Raw genomic sequence first — 21,979 nt, 5'->3', positions numbered from 1 at the left:
GCTACGAGGCGGTAATCATTTAGGCTGGTTACCTTCGCTTCCTTGGGCACAGGGACTATGATGTCTGCTTGAAACATGTAGGTATTACAGACTCGGTCAGGGAGAGGTTGATAATGTTAGTGAAGACACTTGCCAGTTGGTCCGCGCATGCTTTGAGTACACGTCCTGGTAATCCGTCTGGCCCGCGGCTTTGTGAATGTTGACCTGTTTAAAGGTCTTGGTCACATTGGCAACCGAGAGCGTTGTCACACAGTCGTCCAGAGCAGCTGGTGCTCTCATGCATGCTTCAGTGTTGCTTGCCTCGAAGCGAGCATAAAAGGCATTTAGCTCATCTGGTAGGCTCGCGTCACTGGGTAGGTCGTGGCTGGTTTTCCCTTTGTAGTCTGTAACAGTTTTCAAGCCCTGCCACATCTGACGAGCTTCAGAGCCGGTGTAGTACGATTCAATCTTAATCCTGTATTGACGCTTTGCCTGTTTGATGGTTCGTCTGAGGGCATAGCGGGATTTCTTATAAGCGTCCGGATTAGTGTCCTGCTCCTTGAAAGTGGAAGCTCTAGCGTTTAGCTCAGTGCGGATGTTGCCTGTAATCTATAGCTTCTGGTTGGGATATGTACGTACGGTCACTGTGGGGATGACGTCGTCGATGCACTTATTGATGAAGCCGATGACTGAGGTGGTATACTCCTCAATGCCATTGGATGAATCCCGGAACATACTCCAGTCTGTGCTAGCAAAACAGTCCTGTAGCGTAGCATCCGCGTCATCTGACCACTTCCGTATTGATCGAGTTACTGGTACTTCCTGCTTTAGTTTTTGCTTGTAAGCAGGAATCAGGAGGATAGAATTATGGTCATATTTGCCAAATGGTGGGCGAGGAAGAATTTTGTATGTGTCTCTGTGTGTGGAGTAAAGGTGGTCTAGAGTATTTTTTTCTCTGGTTGCACATGTGACATGCTCATAGAAATTAGGTAAAACCATGGTTTGGTTTCAATACTTCAAAACCAAATGGTAGGTCCAGGTAGTCACAAGAATAGATGGGTGTTGGTTAATTTGTGATTTTAATGAATGGAGCGATTTGGGGAAGCAGTTTTTTTTCCTGTGAGCGCGGAGCGGTTTTTAGCGGAGTGGCTGGAAAGGACATGGAGCGATGAGCCGTATTTCCGACCTCAACTCTGCTCACTTACTCTGGAAGCAACAGCGTTAAGAGAGATGAGTGGACAGACAGGGAGGAGTAGGGCCGGATTAATGCAGTGGTTTACCGGGGCTGAAGCCCCTGGGCCCAGGCCTGTGGGTGGCCCAAGAGGAAGGAATGAGATGTTCGATGAGCAGGTGTCCACATACTTTTAGTCATGTAGTGTATATATATAAATATATACTACATGACCAAAAGTATGTGGACACCTGCTCGTCGAACATCTCATTCCAATATCATGGGCATTAATATGGAGTTCCCCCCTTTGCTGCTATAACAGCCTCCAATCTTCTGGGAAGGCTTTCCACTAGATGTTGTAACATTGCTGCGTGGACTTGCTTCCATTCAGCCACAAGAGCTTAGTGAGGTAAGGCACTGATGTTGGGCGATTAGGTCTGGCTTGCAGTCGGCGTTCCAATTCATCCCAAAAGTGTTCGATGGGGTTGAGGTCAGGGCTCTGTGCAGGCCAGTCATGTTCTTCCAAACAGATCTCGACATACCATTTCTATATGGACCTTGCTTTGTGCACTGGGTCATTGTCATGCTGAAAAAGGAAAGGACCTTCCCCAAACTGTTGCCACAAAGTTGGAAGCACAGAATCGTCTAGAATGTCATTGTATGCTGTAGCGTTAAGATTTCCCTTCACCCAAAATAACACGATAACTAATGTAAAACATACTGTGTCCTTAACATGTATGTAGGTTCAGTACTTTTGTGAAACAGCACAGTTGAAAAATATATGGCAAATAGAAAAAAAACTGGATGGTCTTCAGAGATAGATGTGAGGGGTTGAGGGTAGCTGAAAACAAACAAAAGATAACTATTGTAAAATATACTATGGCCGTAAAATGTATATAGTATGTACAAGGTGGAAGTAGAAGTCTAAGTGTATTTGTCCATAAGTTTACTCCAATTAGGGGAGGGGTGGTAGGGTTAGGGAAAAATAATAAAGGAAATTATATTTAAAAAATTGATATATTGTATATGTATATTTACAAAAAATATATATGGGGGATTGGAAATTATGCAGACAATTACATTGATGGAAGCCACAATCTATCTGCTATATTAAAGCTGATCTACCCCCCCCCCCCAAAAAAAACAAAAAAATAATATATATATATATGTAAGATTTCCCTTCACTGGAACTAAGGGATCTAGCACGAACCATGAAAAACAGCCCCAGACCATTATTCCTCCTGCAACAAACTTTACAGTTGGCACTATGCATTGGGGCAAGTAGCGTTCTCCTGGCATCCGCCAAACCCAGATTCGTCTGTCGGACTGCCAGATGGTGAAGCGTGATTCATCACTCCAGAGTACACGTTTCCACTGCTCCAGAGTCCAATGGCGGCGAGCTTTACACCACTCCAGCCGATGCTTGTCATGGCACATGGTGATCTTAGGCTTGTATGAGGCTGCTCGGCCATGGAAACCCATTTCATGAAGCTCCCGATGAACAGTTCTAGTGCTGACGTTGCTTCCAGAGGCAGTTTGGAACTCGGTAGTGAGTGTTGCAACCAAGGAAAGACAATTTTTACAAGCTACGCGCTTCAGCACTTGGCGGTCCCATTCTCTGAGCTTGTGTGGCCTACCACTTCGCGGCTGAGCCGTTGTTGCTACTAGATGTTTCCACTTCACAATAAAAACACTTACAGTTGACCGTGGCAGCTCTAGCAGGGCAGAAATTTGACGAACTGACTTGTTGGAAAGGTAGCATCCCCTATGACGGTGTCACGCTGAAAGTCACTGAGCTCTTCAGTAAGGCCATTCTACTGCCAATGTTTGTCTATGGAGATTGCATGGCTGGGTACTCGATTTTATACACCTGTCAACAATGGGTGTGGCTGAAATAGCCGAATCCACTAATTTGACGGTGTGTATATATATATATATATATATATATATATATATATATATATATATCTGTATATATTATATATACAGTATATATTACAGTGGGGAAAAAAAGTATTTAGTCAGCCACCAATTGTGCAAGTTCTCCCACTTAAAAAGATGAGAGAGGCCTGTAATTTTCATCATAGGTACACGTCAACTATGACAGACAAAATGAGAAAAAAAAATCCAGAAAATCACATTGTAGGATTTTTAATGAATATATTTGCAAATTATGGTGGAAAATAAGTATTTGGTCAATAACAAAAGTTTCTCAATACTTTGTTATATACCCTTTGTTGGCAATGACACAGGTCAAACGTTTTCTGTAAGTCTTCACAAGGTTTTCACACACTGTTGCTGGTATTTTGGCCCATTCCTCCATGCAGATCTCCTCTAGAGCAATGATGTTTTGGGGCTGTCGCTGGGCAACACAGACTTTCAACTCCCTCCAAAGATTTTCTATGGGGTTGAGATCAGGAGACTGGCTAGGCCACTCCAGGACCTTGAAATGCTTCTTACGAAGCCACTCCTTCATTGCCCGGGCGGTGTGTTTGGGATCATTGTCATGCTGAAAGACCCAGCCACGTTTCATCTTCAATGCCCTTGCTGATGGAAGGAGGTTTTCACTCAAAATCTCACGATACATGGCCCCATTCATTCGTTCCTTTACACATGCTCCTGAGTGGCGCAGTGGTCTAAGGCACTGCATCGCAGTGCTAACTGTGCTACTAGAGATCCTGGTTTGAATCCAGGCTCTGTCGCAGCCGGCCGCGACCGGGAGACTCATGGGCGGCGCACAATTGGCCCAGCGTCGTCCAGGGTAGGGGAGGGAATGGCCGGCAGGGATGTAGCTCAGTTGATAGAGCATGGCGTTTGCAACGCCAGGGTTGTGGGTTCGTTTCCCATGGGGGGCCAGTATAAAAAAAAAAAAAAAAAAAAAATGTATTCACTAACTGTAAGTCGCTCTGGATAAGAGCGTCTGCTAAATGACTAAAATGTAAATGTAAATACATGGATCAGTCGTCCTGGTCCCTTTGCAGTAAAACAGCCCCAAAGCATGATGTTTCCACCCCCATACTTCACAGTAGGTATGGTGTTATTTGGATGCAACTCAGCATTCTTTGTCCTCCAAACACGACGAGTTGAGTTTTTACCAAAAAGTTATATTTTGGTTTCATCTGACCATATGACATTCTCCCAATCCTCTTCTGGATCATCCAAATGCACTCTAGCAAACTTCAGACAGGCCTGGACATGTACTGGCTTAAGCAGGCGGACACGTCTTGCACTGCAGGATTTGAGTCAAGGCGGCGTAGTGTGTTACTGATGGTAGGCTTTGTTACTTTGGTCCCAGCTCTCTGCAGGTCATTCACTAGGTCCCCCCGTGTGGTTCTGGGATTTTTGCTCACCGTTCTTGTGATCATTTTGACCCTACGGGGGGAGATCTTGCGTGGAGCCCCAGATCGAGGGAGATTATCAGTGGTCTTGTATGTCTTCCATTTCCTAATAATTGCTCCCACAGTTGATTTCTTCAAACCAAGCTGCTTACCTATTGCAGATTCAGTCTTCCCAGCCTGGTGCAGGTCTACAATTTTGTTTCTGGTGTCCTTTGTCAGCTCTTTGTTCTTGGCCATAGTGGAGTTTGGAGTGTGACTGTTTGAGGTTGTGGACAGGTGTCTTTTATACTGATAACAAGTTCAAACAGATGCCATTAATACAGGTAACGAGAGGAGGACAGAGGAGCCTCTTAAAGAAGAAGTTACAGGTCTGTGAGAGCCAGAAATCTTGCTTGTTTGTAGGTGACCAAATACTTATTTTCCACCATAATTTGCAAATAAATTCATTAAAAATCATTTTTCTCAATTTGTCTTTCATAGTTGACATGTACCTATGATGAAAATTACAGGCCTCTCTCATCTTTTTAAGTGGGAGAACTTGCACAAATAGTGGCTGACTAAATACTTTTTTTCCCCACTGTATATATGTAGTATAGATTTTGTATATTTTTTTTACTACAACCGCCAACCACATTAGGACTCAGGAGCCCACTCTCAATCAGTGTAGACAGCCTGCTGCTACCTGCTGCTGATCTGCTAATCATAAGATGTAGGGTGGAGAGGAGGTTGGGGGGCCCACGTGGGTATCTGGGGGCCCTGCCTTGATTGGGTAACTGATTTTAAAAAAACTCTAAAAAACTACATAATAAATATACTAAACAAAAATATAAATGCAACATGTAAGCTGTTGGTTTCATGAACTGAAATAAAATATCCCAGACATTTTCCATACGCACAAAAAGCTTATTTCTCTAAAATTTTGTACAAAAATGTGTTTGCATCCCTGTTAGTGAGCAGTTCTTGTCACACAACAGTGTTGTCACACAACACAATGCCACAAATGTCTCAAGTTTTGAGGGAGCGTGCAGTTGGCATGCTGACTGCAAAAATGTCTACTAGAGTTGTTGTCAGAGAATTGAAAGTTAATTTCTCTACCATAAGCCGTCTCCAACATCGTTTTAGAGAATTTGGCAGTACGTCCAACCGGCCTCACAACCGCAGACCACGTGTAACCACGCCAGCCCAGGACCTCCACATCTGGCTTCTTCACTTGTGGGATCGTCTGAGACCAGCCACCCGGACAGCTGATGAAACTGAGGAGTATTTCTGTCTGTAATAAAGCCCTTCCGTGGGGAAACACTCATTCTGATTGGCTGTGCCTGGCTCCCCAGTGGGTGGGTCTGGCTCCCAAGTGGGTGGGCCTAGGCCCTCCCAGCCCCACCCATGGCTGCGCCACTGCCCAGTCATGTGAAATCTATAGATTAGGGCCTAATGAATTTCAATTGAGTGATTTCCTTATATGAACTGTAACTCAGAATTTTTTGGAAATTGTTGTATGTTGTTTTTATATTTTTGTTCAATTTAAATGTGACTAGTCAATTGTGTGAGTCAGGGGCTGGGCCCCCCCCAAAAAATGATGTTCTTCTTTTTATTATTATAATTTTTTATCCAACCACACGAGCCCGCTCTCAATGTTCAAAATACACCAGATAGAATAACGTAGCCACAGAGGATCAATAGTTTATAAAAAAATTACTGTGGATTAAGTTTTCTCACCAAAATAAAGGAAAAACCAACATCAAGTGTCTTAAAAGTGTGTTGGGCCACTACGAGCTGCCAGAACAGCTACAATGCACCTTGGCATAGATTTTATAAGTGGACCTAAACCATGTAAGGAAAATGCACCCCACACCATAATATATTTACTCAAGTGTTTCCTTTATTTTGGCAGTTACTGGTATGTCTACAGTCGGGAAGGCCGCAGTTTGGGCAACACGCGCCAAATATACAGCTTGTTGCGTTGTGGCCATAGACATATAATCCATAGAAGGGTTTTGCAACATCTTACCCTGGCAATTTGACTGTTAAACTCATGGGTACACTGCCAACGGATGACAGTCCTGACTTTAATGGGAACTGCCATCTATGGATTATATTTCTATGGTTGATTGTGGCTGTTGGTTTACCTTTTGCAGATTTCAAAATACAATTGCAGGAAAAACATCCAGTTTGGAGAGAGACGTGGGGAGAGACAGGGAGAAAGACTACCTCTGGGCTCTAAATACAGGGTGGAGAGCGAACATGCGTGTACAACGACACACACAGACCAAATTCAATGAACTTATTATTTACATTTCAACTTGGGTCATGAAGTCCACCACTGGAACCGCAAGCATCCGTAGACGGAGACAGACAGAGACAGATAGACATACAGAGAGACATGAGGTCACAGAAGTTTGCTTCCCCAAAAACCTAAACAGACCCAGACCCAGCCTGTATTACAGACAACACTACAAGTCTCTGTCTTTCATCCTTCACCCAGTTCCCCACAAACTGAAGGGGAATCCCGGGTCAGCTTTGGTTCTTCTCTCTTTCCTCTCTCTTTCTTCTTTAACGTGAAGAACCCAGCCATACACATATTAGTTTTGGGAGTGTACTGTATTCCTTTAGAGCTTTAGTTTTCCCCTCGTTGCCATAGGATCTGTCTGGTTGGCACCAGGCCAAGCCGGTAACCACAGAGCCAGTCTGTCAATGATGTAGTGATGTAGTCAAATAGTCCAGTGATGTTTTATTACAGTGAAGTTGTCCTGTGGTGTTTTTACTCCATTGATATAGTCCTGCTGTGTCACGTTCGTTGAATGACGGGTCAGACCAAGGCGCAGCGTGATATACGTAAATGTTTATTTAACTTAATAAACACTCGACTCGACAAAACAACAAACAAAACAAAACGTGATGTCCAAGGTAGCACACACAACAAACCTTACACGGAACAAGATCCCACAACTAGACAGTGCCAATAGGCTGCCTAAGTATGGTCCCCAATCAGAGACAACGAGCGACAGCTGCCTCTGATTGGGAACCACACCGGCCAACATAGAAATACACATACTAGATAATAAACATAGAAAACGCACAACAAAGAATATACACACCCTGACTCAACATTGAAGCGTCCCCTGAGTTTGGGCGTGACATGCTGTGGCTAGTGAGGTTCTACAGTAACTCCAGTAATGTAGTCTTGTGGTACGGTGGTCCTGTCACTCAGAGTTAGATTTACACAGAAAATCAATAGCTAGTTAACCTGCTGGATACACAGTTGATAGATTGGGGCTACACTGTGGCTACCTGGCATGGATTGACTTGTCCCTGAGTAACACTGTGAGATTTGAACTTATTGCTGATTAGCTCATCAATCTCCTTTCATTGGCTCATCAATAAGGATCTGTGATTTCCCCAGCAAGTATATTGTTGTAGATCACTACTGTGGAACAGTGGGTGGTTAGATCAGATAACATAACACTCCTGGTGTGTGACTCAGACCTCCAAAGCAAGCCATTCTCCCTAGGCTTATTTGTTGGGTGGAGTAACATTTGTCATAGTTGGCATCTGTGACTGGTTGCAACCCCCCACCTCCGGGACTGCCCAGCACCTGCACACATATGTGCCCCCACCTCTCCCTCTCCTCCGCCTATTCCTTCTCTCCCTTCCCTCTCTCCCATATAAATATCATTACTTTTACTAATTATATATTTCTACCCCCTCCCTCCCTCCCCCAGGGGACTCCTTCTCACCTCACACCCCTTACCCTCCACCCCTCCCCCCTCTCTAATTGCCAGACCCTCGTGAACACCTGTGCTCTGTGCTCGTTAGGCTCGCAGCAGGGAGGGTGTTAGAGGGGTGTTGGTGTGGGGCATGTTCTCTGCCAGATAGATACACATCACACTGGTTAATTATCTAGTATCAGTATGTAGTCTACTGTGTGTTACTGGAGAGGTGGGCCTGTGTTTGTATGATTTCTATCATAATAATTACAGGACTATGACCTAGTGTTGTTGTTGATCTTGATCTTGATTCTGTAAGTAATTTGCATTTACCGTAATTGGTGATTAAGATACTTTACAGGGAGGTAATGAAATTAGAGCCATACCTCTGGCTTGAGCCCAAAGTGTTTCATAATATCTTCATATTATATTAGTCACCTCTGGTTCCTTCAGCCATTTATATGGGGGAAATTAATGGGGAAAGAATAGGAATTTGGGATAAACGCTGAAAATAAGGTCTGAGGTTAACACAGGCTTTTTTTTCTATGAGATAACATCAGTAAGTTAACATGACCTTTATGAATTATGAAGCCTTTATCTGCATTATGTGCTTGTTTACATTACATAAATGCTTCAAAATTCACTAAAAGTGACGTTAGTTGATGAAGATTATCTCATAGAACAAAACTTAAGTCAGTGTTTACCACAGACCTTATTTTCAGCATTTATCCAAAACCCCTCCAAAAACCCACTTAATTTCACCATAGGCTTTGGGCAAAAATCGAACCAAATCTAATTTTATTGGTCACATACACATATTTAGCAGATGTTATTGCTGGTGTAGTGAAATGCTTGTGTTCCTAGCTCCAACAGTGCAGTAGTATCTAACAATTCACAACAACACACACAAATCTAAAAGTAAAAGAATGGAATTAAGAAATATATCAATATTAGGACGAGCAATGTCGGAGTGGCAGTGACTAAAATACAGTAGAATAGCATAAGTATATACATATGAGTTGAGTAAAGCTGTATGTAAACATTATTAAAGTGACCAGTGATTCCATGTCTATGTTTATAGGGCAGCAGCCTTTAAGGTGCAGGGTTGAAAAACCTTGTGGTAGCCGGCTAGCGATGGCTATTTAACAGTCTGATGGTCTTGAGATAGAAGCTGTTTTTCAGTCTCTCGGTCCCAGCTTTGATGCACCTGTACTGACCTCACCTTCTGGATGATAATGGGGTGAACATCGGGTGCTGTAGGTGTACTGGAGGGCAGGCAGTGTGCCCCCGGTGATGCGTTGGGCAGACCGCACCACCCTCTGGAGAGCCCTGCGGTTGCGGGCAGTGCAGTTGCCGCACCAGGTGGTGATACAGCCTGACAGGATGCTCTCAATTGTGCCTTCTTCACCATACTGTCTGTCTGTGTGGACCATTTCAGATTGTCAGTGATGTGTACACCAAGGAACTTTAAGCTTTTCACATTCTCCACTGCGGTCCCGTCGATGTGGATAGGGGCGTGCTCCCTCTGCTGTTTCCTGAAGTCCACGATCAGCTCCTTCGTTTTGTTGACATTGAGGGAGAGGTTATTTTCCTAGCACCACTCCGCCAGGGCCCTCACCTTCTCCCTGTAGGCTGTCTCGTCATTGTTGGTAATCAGGCTTACTACTGTTGTGTCGTCTGCAAACTTGATGACTGAGTTGGGGGCGTGCGTGGCCATGCAGTCATGGGTGAACAGGGAGTACATGAGGGGGCTGAGCACGCACCCTTGTGGGACCTCTGTGTTGAGGATCAGCGAAGTGGAGGTGTTGTTTCCTACCTTCACCACTTGGGAGCGGCCCGTCAGGAAGTTCAGGACCCAGTTTCACAGGGCGGGGTTCAGACCCAGGGCCCCGAGCTAAATGATGAGCTTGGAGGGTACTATGGTGTTGAAGGCTGAGCTATAGTCAATGAAGAGCATTCTTACAAAGGTATTCCTCTTGTCCAGATGGGATAGGGCAGTGTGCAGTGCGAGTGCATCGTCTGTGGATCTATTGGGGCGGGTGTCAGGTAAGGTAAGGTAGAGGTGATATGATCCTTAACTAGCCTCTATGCACTTTATGATGACAGAAGTGAGTGCTACGGGGTGATATAAATTTAGTTCAGTTACCGTTGCTTTCTTGGGTACAGGAACAATGGTGGACATCTTGAAGTAAGTGGGGACAGCAGACTGAGATAGGGAGAGATTAAATATGTCCATAAACACTCCAGCCAGCTGGTCTGCGCATGCTCTGAGGACGTGGATAGGGATGCCATCTGGGCCGTGCATGGCGGAGTTAGTGCCTTCAAAAAGAAGCCATTACTAATGCTCTCTATTACAACACGCTGTTAGGAATTTACTATTTTGCCTGTTGGTTGCTTCTTTGTGTGTTTATTTCAATGTGTGTGAGTGGGTGAAGAAAAGATTACCAAATAACTTACAGAAACGAATTTGATTCGGTTCATTTTCTTTGGGTAAAGCAGTGCTTCTCTCACCTCACACTCCTTTTTCTTTCTGTCTCTCCACAGTGACTGTCTCCACCAGTACGTATTTTGATGGTCTGCTGGTGACCGGTCTCTATACGTCCACTCCTGTCCAGTCTGCTCCTATCCCTGCTCCTGCTGCATTCGGCTTCGGTAAGTCAACCTATCAGTTCTTGACATCCTCAGTAACAATATGATAGCCAATGAATGACATCTACTATGACGCTTAGACCTAAAAGACGAATAATCAACTGAATATTCCATAGTGGACTATTATATGATTTCCTTTCTTTGATCAGCAGTTACTGGCAAATCACTTGTCCCCTATGGTTACAGAACAATGCATAAATGAATGAATGAAAGGAAACCACTTTAGTGTATTCCAGTTCCTCCTCCACAGGCCTCTGATCCCAGTCCAGACTCAGTCAGACTGCTCACAACCCAAAGAACACACACAGCCCATCAGACAGGCTATGATGGATGAGACTGGGGTTGAGTCTGGGGATGATGTGGCCTGGGGTTGGGGTTTATACACTCTTACTGATTAATGGTAGAAAGAACAAAAACTGAGATCTGTCCATAGAGGGGGGAAATACCATAGAGGTACAATATGTTCTGTTAAATTATTTGGGAAATACATTATAAAGAGAAGACTTATCATTTAGACAATAGTTGGAACAATGGACAATAGAGAAAGAAACCAAATCCAATGGATCATACTGTAGTAGACTGTAGTATTGACAATTCACCCTCAGCTAGTGTACAGGTCAAGCAGTCATATGTACACAAAAGGTCATGCAGCTCTTCTTGGGAACTGCTTTTGGAACTTTCCAAAGATGGAATTATGGGAAGTTCTGTGAAAACACGTCTGTAATGTCATAGCTTAATCTGTACCGTCAGCGTTAGCCATGGGCTTGAAGTTCAGTGCAAAATGTGCGCTGCATGTGAGAGAGAGCGCGACATTTCAGCAGCAGGTATAATGACAGGCAGACTAACTAGATAGCCAATTCTAAACATAACTTGTAGTAGTTATCTCTCTACTTAACTATAGCTAACTAAGCATTCATGTCGTTGTTGCCTTCTTTCCACTAAATAAATCTGCACTGTTGAAAAACTGGGATTCCCCTCTATTAAACAGTAGCCGTGTAATTGCGACGACGTGGCATAATTGACAAATAACTTGCTGTGCATAGATCTCCCCTGAAACATGAATATTTGAGCCTTATATATAAACATGTCTAGTTAGATACCTTGTTTTGAAGTATCCTACCTTATCCATTTGATCCCTGATTCATTGAATGAGGGAATAATTTGATAAAAACAAAAGTATTTGGTTGTAATGTTGCAATATTTTATATCAAGCGTGGCCACCATCCTCCAAGATAGCTACTGGGTGTGCAGGCTTTTGTTCAAACCCTGGTCTAACCATATTGTAGCCTAAACATCAGCTGCTCAACAGGACCTTAATAAGCAGACTAGGGTGTTTCAGGGCAGGATCAAAAGCCAAGCCTGCATACTCAGGAGCTCTCCAGCTCGAGGGTTCACCACATGCTGACAACTTTGTTGGGGGGGGTTCAGTGTCTTGATCAAGGGCACAATAGTAGGAGATGGAAGGCCTACATGTGATCAGATACAGCAGTCTTCAAGTGTCAATAATGCTTACTTTTTCACGTAGGCTCTAATAATAGTCATGAAAATTTGGTTAAAGTCATAGAGAAGTCATGGACTCTATAGCGTACCATTTGTGAATTTTGGTGAACATAATCTAATGGACAGACTTGGAAAAAGATAGCATCTGCACTTCTTTCATCCCAAGTCAAGCACTGACGGTATGTGTTCAGTGGCTCTGCTCTGATTCCTGTAGTCTCTCTCTCTCTCTCTCTCTCTCTCTCTCTCTCTCTCTCTCTCTCTCTCTCTCTCTCTCTCTCTCTCTCTCTCTCTCTCTCTCTCTCTCTCTCTCTCTCTCTCTCTCTCTCTCTCTCTCTCTCTCTCTCTCTCTCTCTCTCTCTCTGTCATTTAGGCTGAAAGGAGAAAGAGGATGAGAGGGAGCACAGTTTTAGAGAGTGGAGAAAATGAAAGAAGAGAAGCAGAGTGGCAGACAGATATATTCTGTCTGTATGTGTCCTTTAACCAATTAATGTCTATAGTGGGGTAATATGTGATATGTGTACTGTATATTATATATACCTCACATGTGACCCATAATAAGACTAAGCAATTAGCATAATACAATGTTTATCTGACTCCATAAAGATGATTTAGCAATATGCAAGAAATTATAGTTGAGTTATAGTAATAGGCAATCAAGAAAGGTCTAAGAATTGTCTATCAAAGGCAAATAGATTGAATTAACATTGTAAAACGAATGATTACATTATACAAAGCATAAGCTTAAGTTTCACAAAGCATAAACAAGCATTATAAAGCATTATTCTAGGCATGAAGATCTTAGAGTTACAAAGCAAAGCATGAACATAACAGACCAGATCTGCCAGATCTGACTTGTTTGTATTCCAAATCTATTGTTGACCAATCCACAGACCAAACCAAAGGTAATAAAACCAACCAACATCCATCTATGTGTGATGACCTGAGGGGGTGGGCTGGGTGCAATAGAGATAAGACAGCATTCATAAGAGGACAATTCCATACAGTGTCATAAGAGTTCCCTCTGAACAACTACAAGTAATCACAGAGATCATACATCCATATACTGTACCACATACACAGAGAAACACAGGTAGACACATAAGTGCGCGCGCACACACACACACACACACACACACACACACACACACACACACACACACACACACACACACACACACACACACACACACACACACACACACACACACACACACACACATACACATACACACACAAACACACTTTGGAGACACAGAAATGCCTTGCCTCTTTATATCACTCCACTCCCTCTGAAAAACAACACACCACAGCCACACTACATTCTCCATAAAATGAAAAAACCTTTGAGCCTGAACTTTTACTGGGTTGTAAGAACTCAACACCCACTCATTGTCGGATTAGCAAGAGTGTGACGGAGGTGCCAGTTTGGGCGGGACTGTAGTGTGTGTGTGTGTGTGTGTGTGTGTGTGTGTGTGCGCGCGTGCGTGCGTACGTGTGTGTGTGTGTGTGTGTGTGTGTGCGTGTGTGTGTGTGTGTTCGTGTGAGTGCGTGCGCGTGAGTGCGTGTGCGTGTGTTTGAGGGACAGATTATAGGTACCAGTTATGGCAGACTGGAGTATGCCAATGCCATGGTTATATGGCCTCTGGTTTGAGCCTTGGGTGAGTGACATGTGGTTAGCTTAGTGCTTAAAGCTACAATCTGGGATTTGTATTTCACCCAAACAGCAGCCCTGGCATTTAAACCGGGAGACTGGGCTGGAGAAATGTAAATGATAACTCATAAAAAGTTATAAAAATGCCTGTAAATATCCCATAAAGTGCCTTTAACTCCTACTGTATGTAGCTCTGAGCTGAGGTTCAGGCTCTTGCACAAGCACATGGGTGGCTGGCTAACCACAGCACTTTATGGTGTAGTAATTAGCATGCTACGCTACCTCTGCTCTATGGTTAGCTACATGGTGACATGCTGGAACAGAAAACAATGTTATGTTAGGCAGCCAGGCACTATTGAGAGCGGTAACATAGTGTCCATTGACTCTGGTCTTTATTGAAGTTTAAGTGTAGTGTACTGTAGTGTATTCACAGGACCCATAGTTTGGCTGATCTGTAACAACCACAAGAGCTGATTTATTTTAAATGTGCCGTACTGCAAGGAGAGAGAACGTAGATAGACACAATGCTGTATAAAATGATTATTTAATTACTTTTTTACTATTTATTTTACAACGTGACAATATCTTCTTAGAGACATTTGCATTTTGCATCTTTATGCATTAAATGATTGTCTGTGTGTTCATGTGTGTGTGTTCCTGTGCTCAGTCATCCGCGTTTAGAAGGGGATTTCTTTCTTTACACACCCTGTTGCCAGAAAAGCAGCATGAGATTTAAACTCAGTGAGCTGCTCGAGAATTTCAACTGAATTTCAATCACTTTGTGTTTCCCTTCTTTTGACTTTTATTCCATTAATAAACCCTTTCTTTCCATTCCAAGGCTTTTGGCTTCTAAAAGGAAACTCATACAGTTTATATTTGCCCTTTAAAATTGGCATCGTCCTTGATGTGTTTGTGTGCATGCGTATGTGTGTGAATTGTAATTTCTGTACACACACCGAACACACACACACGCACACCAATCACACACACACATACACACAAACACACACACACACACAAACACACACACACACACATAAACACACACACACAAACACACACACACGCACGCACACACATAATTAAACAGAAGTGATTAAATTATCTATAGGACCCCGCAGTGTGTATAATGACTCAGAAAGCAATGTCACAGTTACACTGATTTGTAGCTGCACCACTAATGAATGCAAAATGTTTCACAGATGCATCATCATTTACTGAAACAAAGAAAGCCTCTGTAATGTCACTTCTTGTGTAATGCATTTGAAACCCAGGCATGTCGGGAGGGAAAGGATTCAGTAAGGCTCTCTGCAGTCAACTATTGATTAAGCTAGCAGATTGCTCAAGACTGACTTCGAAATTGGACATCTGTCCATGTCCTGAGGACATTTTTACACTTTAGTCATTTAGTAGACGCACTTATACAGAGCGACTTACAGTTAGTGCATACATTTATTATATTTTTTAAATTTTATTTATTATTTATTCTTCTTCTTCTTATTATTTTTTTCTCATACTGGCCCCCCATGGGAATCGAACCCACAACCCTGGCATTGCAAGCGCCAGCTCTACCAACTGAGCTACACGGGGGACGTCGGGGAAGTCAAATTGGTAAAATCATGAGATCTTGTTGTGATCAAGAAAGCGCTTTGGAAATGTCACAGAGACTGAGAGAACATAATGCTTGAGAGACAGAGAGAGAGTGCAGATAGACAAATAAAGAGGGCAGAGACATTAGAGTAAAGGAGCGGAGAGAGCGAGAGAGAGAGATGGTGGGAAGGAGGACAGAGAGAAGGAAAGAGAGGGATTACAGAGAAAGCAGAGATGTGTAATTGCAGAAAATTGCTAAAAGATGAGCATGAGGGTATAACAAGAAAGTGACGGATGAAAACCAGACAGCGAGAAGGAATTAGTGAGAGAGGCAGAGGAAAGAGTTAGGAGAGGGGGAATTAGTGAAAGACTAGAGGGTGGATGGAGGGAGGAGGAGAAATAGAAGTGATGCCAGGTGAAAAGAGGATGGAATGAGCAGCGTTCCATCAATCCCAGTGACAGTGTGTGTGATTGGTGTTGCTGCAGTGATGCTGAGTCGGATGGAACCTTCAGTCATTGATGGATGTCTCATTTGGAGCGCTCCGTTTACATTCTCCTTAATTTGCATGTCTTGAGGTATTTGTGGGGCGTGTTTGGTGCCTGCGAGAGAGGATCAGTCAAACACACACACACACACTGTGACAAAGTGCACCTCTTAACAGCCACTCCACCCACACACAGATAAAGAAATACATGATGGATTAAATATCCCTCTGCACCTTCACCTGTGGTTGAGGGATGAGGGGTGACACGCAGGCAACTCCGCCTTCCTCTCATCTCTCTCTCTCTCTCTCTCTCTCTCTCTCTCTCTCTCTCTCTCTCTCTCTCTCTCTCTCTCTCTCTCTCGCTCTCTCTCTCTCTCTCTCTCTCTCTCTCTCTCTCTCTCTCTAACACACACAGGCACACACGTGTACACACACACACGTGTACAAACACCCTTACACACTGATCATAGTGAAGGCTGAAGGTCAGTGTCAGGGCCCTCTCTGCTGTGGAGTCAGATTGGATGTCAGTTAGCTGTCGGGGAGATGAGAGATGGCAGCCCATCATGATGTTATGTACAGACACACTACCTGGTGTGTTAGATGTTAGATAGGTTCCAGGAGCCTGTGTTTGTGCCTGTGTGTCTTCTGTACTTACAGTCCCAGGAGAGAGTGAGGGGGAGAGGAAGAGGTAAAGGAAGAGCGAGAGTAGAGGAAGAGAGAGAGAGGGAGAGAGAGAGAGAGAGAGAGAGAGAGAGAGAGAGAGAGAGAGAGAGAGAGAGATGAGAAGAAAAAAAAGAGAGAGCGAGAGAGATGAGAAGAAAAAAGAGAGAGAGAGAGAGAGAGAGAGAGATGAGAAGAAAAAAAAAAGAGAGAGAGAGAGAGAGAGAGAGAGAGAGAGAGAGAGAGCACCACTGTGTCTGTATGCTTCTCCGCATGCTTCAATCAGAGCATCCAAGTGGAGAAAGATAGCGGGAGATGATGCTGAGAGAAAGCAGGGATAAAGAGAGAGGGAGGGGAAAGTGAAGAGTGGAGGGGTGGAGAAGAGAGGGGGGAGGGAGAGAAGAAGAGTGTGGGGTAAAGAGCAATGGAGGGGTGGAGGGAGGAGAGGGAAGTGGTTCCCATGTGGTTCGGAGCTGTCAGTCCCTGTGAGACTTCAAAAGCTCTGCCCTCTTTGTGATCAAGCTGCTATGCACACACACACACACTCACACACACACACACACACACACACACACACACACACACACACACACACTTCCACACACACACACACAGATTCATACTCATACACCCTCTCCCTGTGATCAGGCTGCTCCCTGACTGTGCCACTTAGAGAATGATGAATGTTCACACACAAACACACACACACACAAAGACACACACACACACACACACAAAGACACAAACACACACACACACAAAGACACAAACACACACACACAAAGACACACACACACTCACATACTCTGAAGTATATTCACATTCTCCTAACATGCGCACACAGACTGAAACTGATGCTGACATGCAGGATGCTCATGTGAAAGAAAAGCAGACTTACAGTTAAACAGTGCCAACCTTGAGAACTCTGCCAAGTCAAATCTCATGGAGACTCAGTCAAGGGCAAATTAATTTGATTAATTCGAATGTATGTTTCAGCACAATATTCCAAATGCCTGTATCACAATAATAATTTATTTCAATATTTTATGAGCGTTTACATTAATGATTAATTGTTTTCGTCTTTTTGGTCTCGTCTCCTTCGCTCCTTCTGCTCTGACTGGGCACCTTCCCATTTACACACACACCAAGCCCCTCCCCTTGCCACTCACATCAAAAAATATGAGAGATCACTTCCTCCTCTCTGACAAGCGGTTTCAACTCACTATTTGCATTTGAGGTTTGGTCCAACAGGGTCAGTCATGTGGACACCGAAAGACATTGAGACATTATTTTACTGTAATAGAGGAGAAGTTAACCTTTCTAACGATACCCTTTTAATGTCTCAACTACTTAAACTGCTTGCAGAGCAGACACTACTAAAACAGGAGTATCAATGAACATTGATTCTGGAAAATGTATCTCAGTTTGTTGCGTGGCAGTGCAGAACCACCTGTCACTAGCAGCATTTTAGCCATAGACTGTTATACTAGCTGTCTAGTCTGTGTTTTATAAATGTGCAATAAGAAGAAGACACAATTATAAAAGGGAGCGGTCGGAATTCACACAATTGTTACCCGGAGGAAAATTGGGGAGGGCTTTTTACATTTCAGTTAAGGGGAGGGTTTAGTATTTTTTTATTTAGTCCAGGGGAGGGTCATGTAATTTGTAATCGATTACATTTGACATTGCTCAGTGTCTGAGAATTAGTTGCTTATTATACAGTCTATTCGGGAAGTATTCAGACCCCTTCCCTTTTTCCACATTTTGTTACGTTACAGCCTTATTCTAAAATGGATAAAATAAAACATTTTCCTCAACAATTTACACACAATACCCCATAATGACAAAACAAAAACAGTTTTTTTGAAATGTTTGCAAATGTATTAAAATAAAAAAAAGTATTCAGACCCTTTGCTATGAGACTCGAAATTGAGCTCAAGTGCATCCTGTTTCCATTGATCATGCTTGAGATGTTTCTACAACTTGACTGGAGTCCACCTGTGGTAAATTAAATTGATTGGACATGATTTGGAAAGGCACACACCTGTCTATGTAAGGTCCCACAGTTGACAGTGAATGTCAGAGCAAAAACCAATACATGAGGTTGAAGGAATTGTCCGTAGAGCTCCGAGACAGGATTGTGTCGAGGCACAGATCTGGGGAAGGGTACCAAAAAATTTATGCAGCATTGAAGGTCCCCAAGAACACAGTTGCCTCCATCATTCTTAAATGGAAGAAGTTTGGAACCATCAAGACTCTTTCTAAAGCTGGCCCCCGGCCAAACTGAGCAATCGGGGAAGAAGGGCCTTGGTCAGGGAGGTGACGAAGAACCTGATGGTTACCTGATGGTCAACCTGATGGTCACTCACTCCCAGAGTTCCTCTGTGGAGATGGAAGAACCTTCCAGAAGGACGACCAGCTCTGCAGCACTCCACCAATCAGGCCTTTATGGCAGAGTGGCCAGACAGAAGCCACTCCTCAATAAAAGGCACATGACAGCCCACTTGGAGTTTGGCAAAAGGCACCTAAAGGACTCTCAGACCATGAGAAACAAGATTCTCTGGTCTGATGAAACCAAGATTAAACTCTTTGGCCTGAATGCCAAGTGTCACGTCTGGAGGAAACTGGCATCATCCCTACGGTGAAGCATGGTGGTGGCAGCATCATGCTGTGGTTATGTTTTTCAGCGGCAGGGACTGGGAGACTAGTCAGGATTGAGGGAAAGATGAACGGAGCAAAGTACAGAGAGATCCTTGATGAAAACCTGCTCCAGAGCACTCAGTACTTCAGACTGTCTCTGAATGTCCTTGAGTGGCCCAGCCAGAGCCCGGACTTGAACCCGATCGAACATCTCTGGAGAGACCTGAAAATAGCTCTGCAGCGACGCTCCCCATCCAACCTGACAGAGTTTGAGAGGATCTGCAGAGAAGAATGGGAGAAACTCCCCAAATGCAGGTGTGCCAAGCTTGCAGCGTCATACCCAATATGACTCAAGGCTGTAATCGCTGCCAAAGGTGCTTCAACAAAGTACTGAGTAAAGGGTCTGAATACTTATGTAAATGTTATATTTACGAGGGGCGGTTGTAGAAATGTCTAAAAACCTGTGTTGCTTTGTCATTATGGGATATTGTGTGTGTAAATTGATGAGGAAAAACAACAACAATGTAATCAATTTTAGAATAAGGATGTAACATAACAAAATGTGGAATAAGTCAAGAGGTCTGAATACTTTCCGAATGCACTGTATCTCGATGTGTGCCTGATGCTGCCCCTCATCCCTGATTCTCTGCTGGGTGCGCAATATCACGTGCGCCTAGTGTGGTCTCAATCAAATGATCCATAGCCTAGGCTATATGAAGAGCATACTCGGAGAAGCACAAGGCAAAGTTATATTTATAAGAAAATGTACTTCCTTACTGAGTTTTTGTGCTGCTGGGATGGTGTATAAAAATCTAGGCTTCACTGCATTACACACTGCAATGTATAGGCTATCCCAATCATGAGCCCTGGCCTGCCCTGCTCTTGCTGATGTAAAATTAAATGGACCTGATTATATGAAGCGATCTACAATGTTGGGGAAAGACATGACTCCGATGCATATGAGATTTCTTTGGTTTGTCTCTGACATTAACAGGCTCTGCTACAACCTTCTATAGCCGAGGAGACAAAACATTGACTTTGCTTGAGAAGTAATATGTGATTCTGTCACTTTCAATTTATGTTCAACATTTCACCAGGCTACTCAACAACATATTAACTCTAAATCAGTCAGGAGCAAGCCAAGTAGCCTAAGAAGGAATGATTTAGGCTATATTATTATTATTTCAAGCCTACCATTTAAGAAACAAATTGTGAAGCATTTGTGACACGCTACAGGCTGGCAGGAGCGCAACAGCACTTCAACAACATGCCTATACATTTCGCATTTAGGCTGTATAAAATGAAACAAAACATGTCTTATTAGGCTTATACGGTGCTTTTGAATTCACCTTTAGAAACAAGAGTTTGGCCAGTCTTTGGTTTGAGGATCATGTGGTGAGCTATGCATGCCCCGTTTGTTAATTTAGTCTAGCAGATGCTCTTATATTCCCATACCCTAATCACAGTCAACACAAATCTATTTTGTATCAACAATATCATGGAATAAAATAGATTATATATAAAAATGATAGTTTCCCAAATGAAAAAAAGTTTAAAGTGCATAAACTGCATTTTAAACTTTATTTCATTTGTGAGACTATAATTGTTATAGTCTATATGCCTACATTAAAAAACAAATGGCTTTTTTTTATGTCTCTGTAACTTTTTCACTTTCATTATTTAAAATAAAAGTGACTCCAAAATGACACAATACAATATTTACCATTCATTTATATTGGGCACAAAACAAACAGCAAATGCATCCAACAAATTTGTAGAGTCACACTGTGTGCTATGAATATGGGACCTGTCACGATCGTTTACGAACGAGAAGGACCAAGGCGCAGCGTGATAAGCATACATGTTTATTTAACGAATAAACACCACGACAAAACAACAAGTCCAAGGTAGCATACACACAACATACCTTACACGGAACAAGATCCCACAACAATCAGAGACAACGAAAAAACAGCTGCCTCTGATTGGGAACCACCCCGACCAACATAGATCTGCACATGCTAGATCTAAAACATAGAAATCAACATAGCAACACACAACACGGAAAATACACACCCTGACTCAACAAATACAAGTCCTCAGAGTCAGGGCATTACAGTACCCCCCCCAAAGGTGCGGACTCCGACCGCGCCACATAAACATAACAGGGTAGGGGCCGGGTGGGCATTCCGCCTCTGAGGCGGATCCGGGTGTGACCACCACTTACTCTCCACCTCCCCGTTGCGCCCCTGGTCTGGTCTGGACCTCGGCGCGCTGCTTCCCCTCTCCTTCCTCCCACGACGTACCAAGCCCTGTCTGGACCCTGGTGTGGGAGACCCCGAACCTGGAGAGGGTTCTGACGTCTGGGTCTGGACTGGAACCGCTGACTGGAGCTGGACCCGACGACGGTGGATCGAACTGCTCTGGCTCCGGAGTGGCGTGGAGCAGCTGACCGGTGCCGGACCAGGCACCGGTGGAACAAGCACGGGCCGTGCCGGACTGGACACACGCACCACTGGCTTGGTGCGGGGAGCAGGAACGGGCCGGACCTGGCTGATGATGCGCACCCCTGGCTTGGTGCGGGGAGCAGGAACGGGCCGGACTGGGCTGAC

The 21,979-nt window shown here is 43.8% G+C and overlaps 1 protein-coding gene across 1 annotated transcript in view; it reads left to right on the top strand.

Moving 5' to 3' along the window:
* The window catches only part of LOC121577098 (reelin-like), a 248,718-nt gene that overhangs the window by 48,354 nt on the left and 178,385 nt on the right, over window positions 1–21,979 (top strand). The window contains 1 exon segment of the mRNA XM_041890873.2: window positions 10,737–10,844. Within this exon segment, the coding sequence (XP_041746807.2) occupies window positions 10,737–10,844 (108 nt within the window).

This window comes from Coregonus clupeaformis, chromosome 11 (assembly GCF_020615455.1).
Source record: "Coregonus clupeaformis isolate EN_2021a chromosome 11, ASM2061545v1, whole genome shotgun sequence".
NCBI lineage: Eukaryota > Metazoa > Chordata > Actinopteri > Salmoniformes > Salmonidae > Coregonus > Coregonus clupeaformis.
Note: the sequence above shows the minus strand (reverse complement) of the source record. Positions and strands in the feature narration are given on the sequence as shown.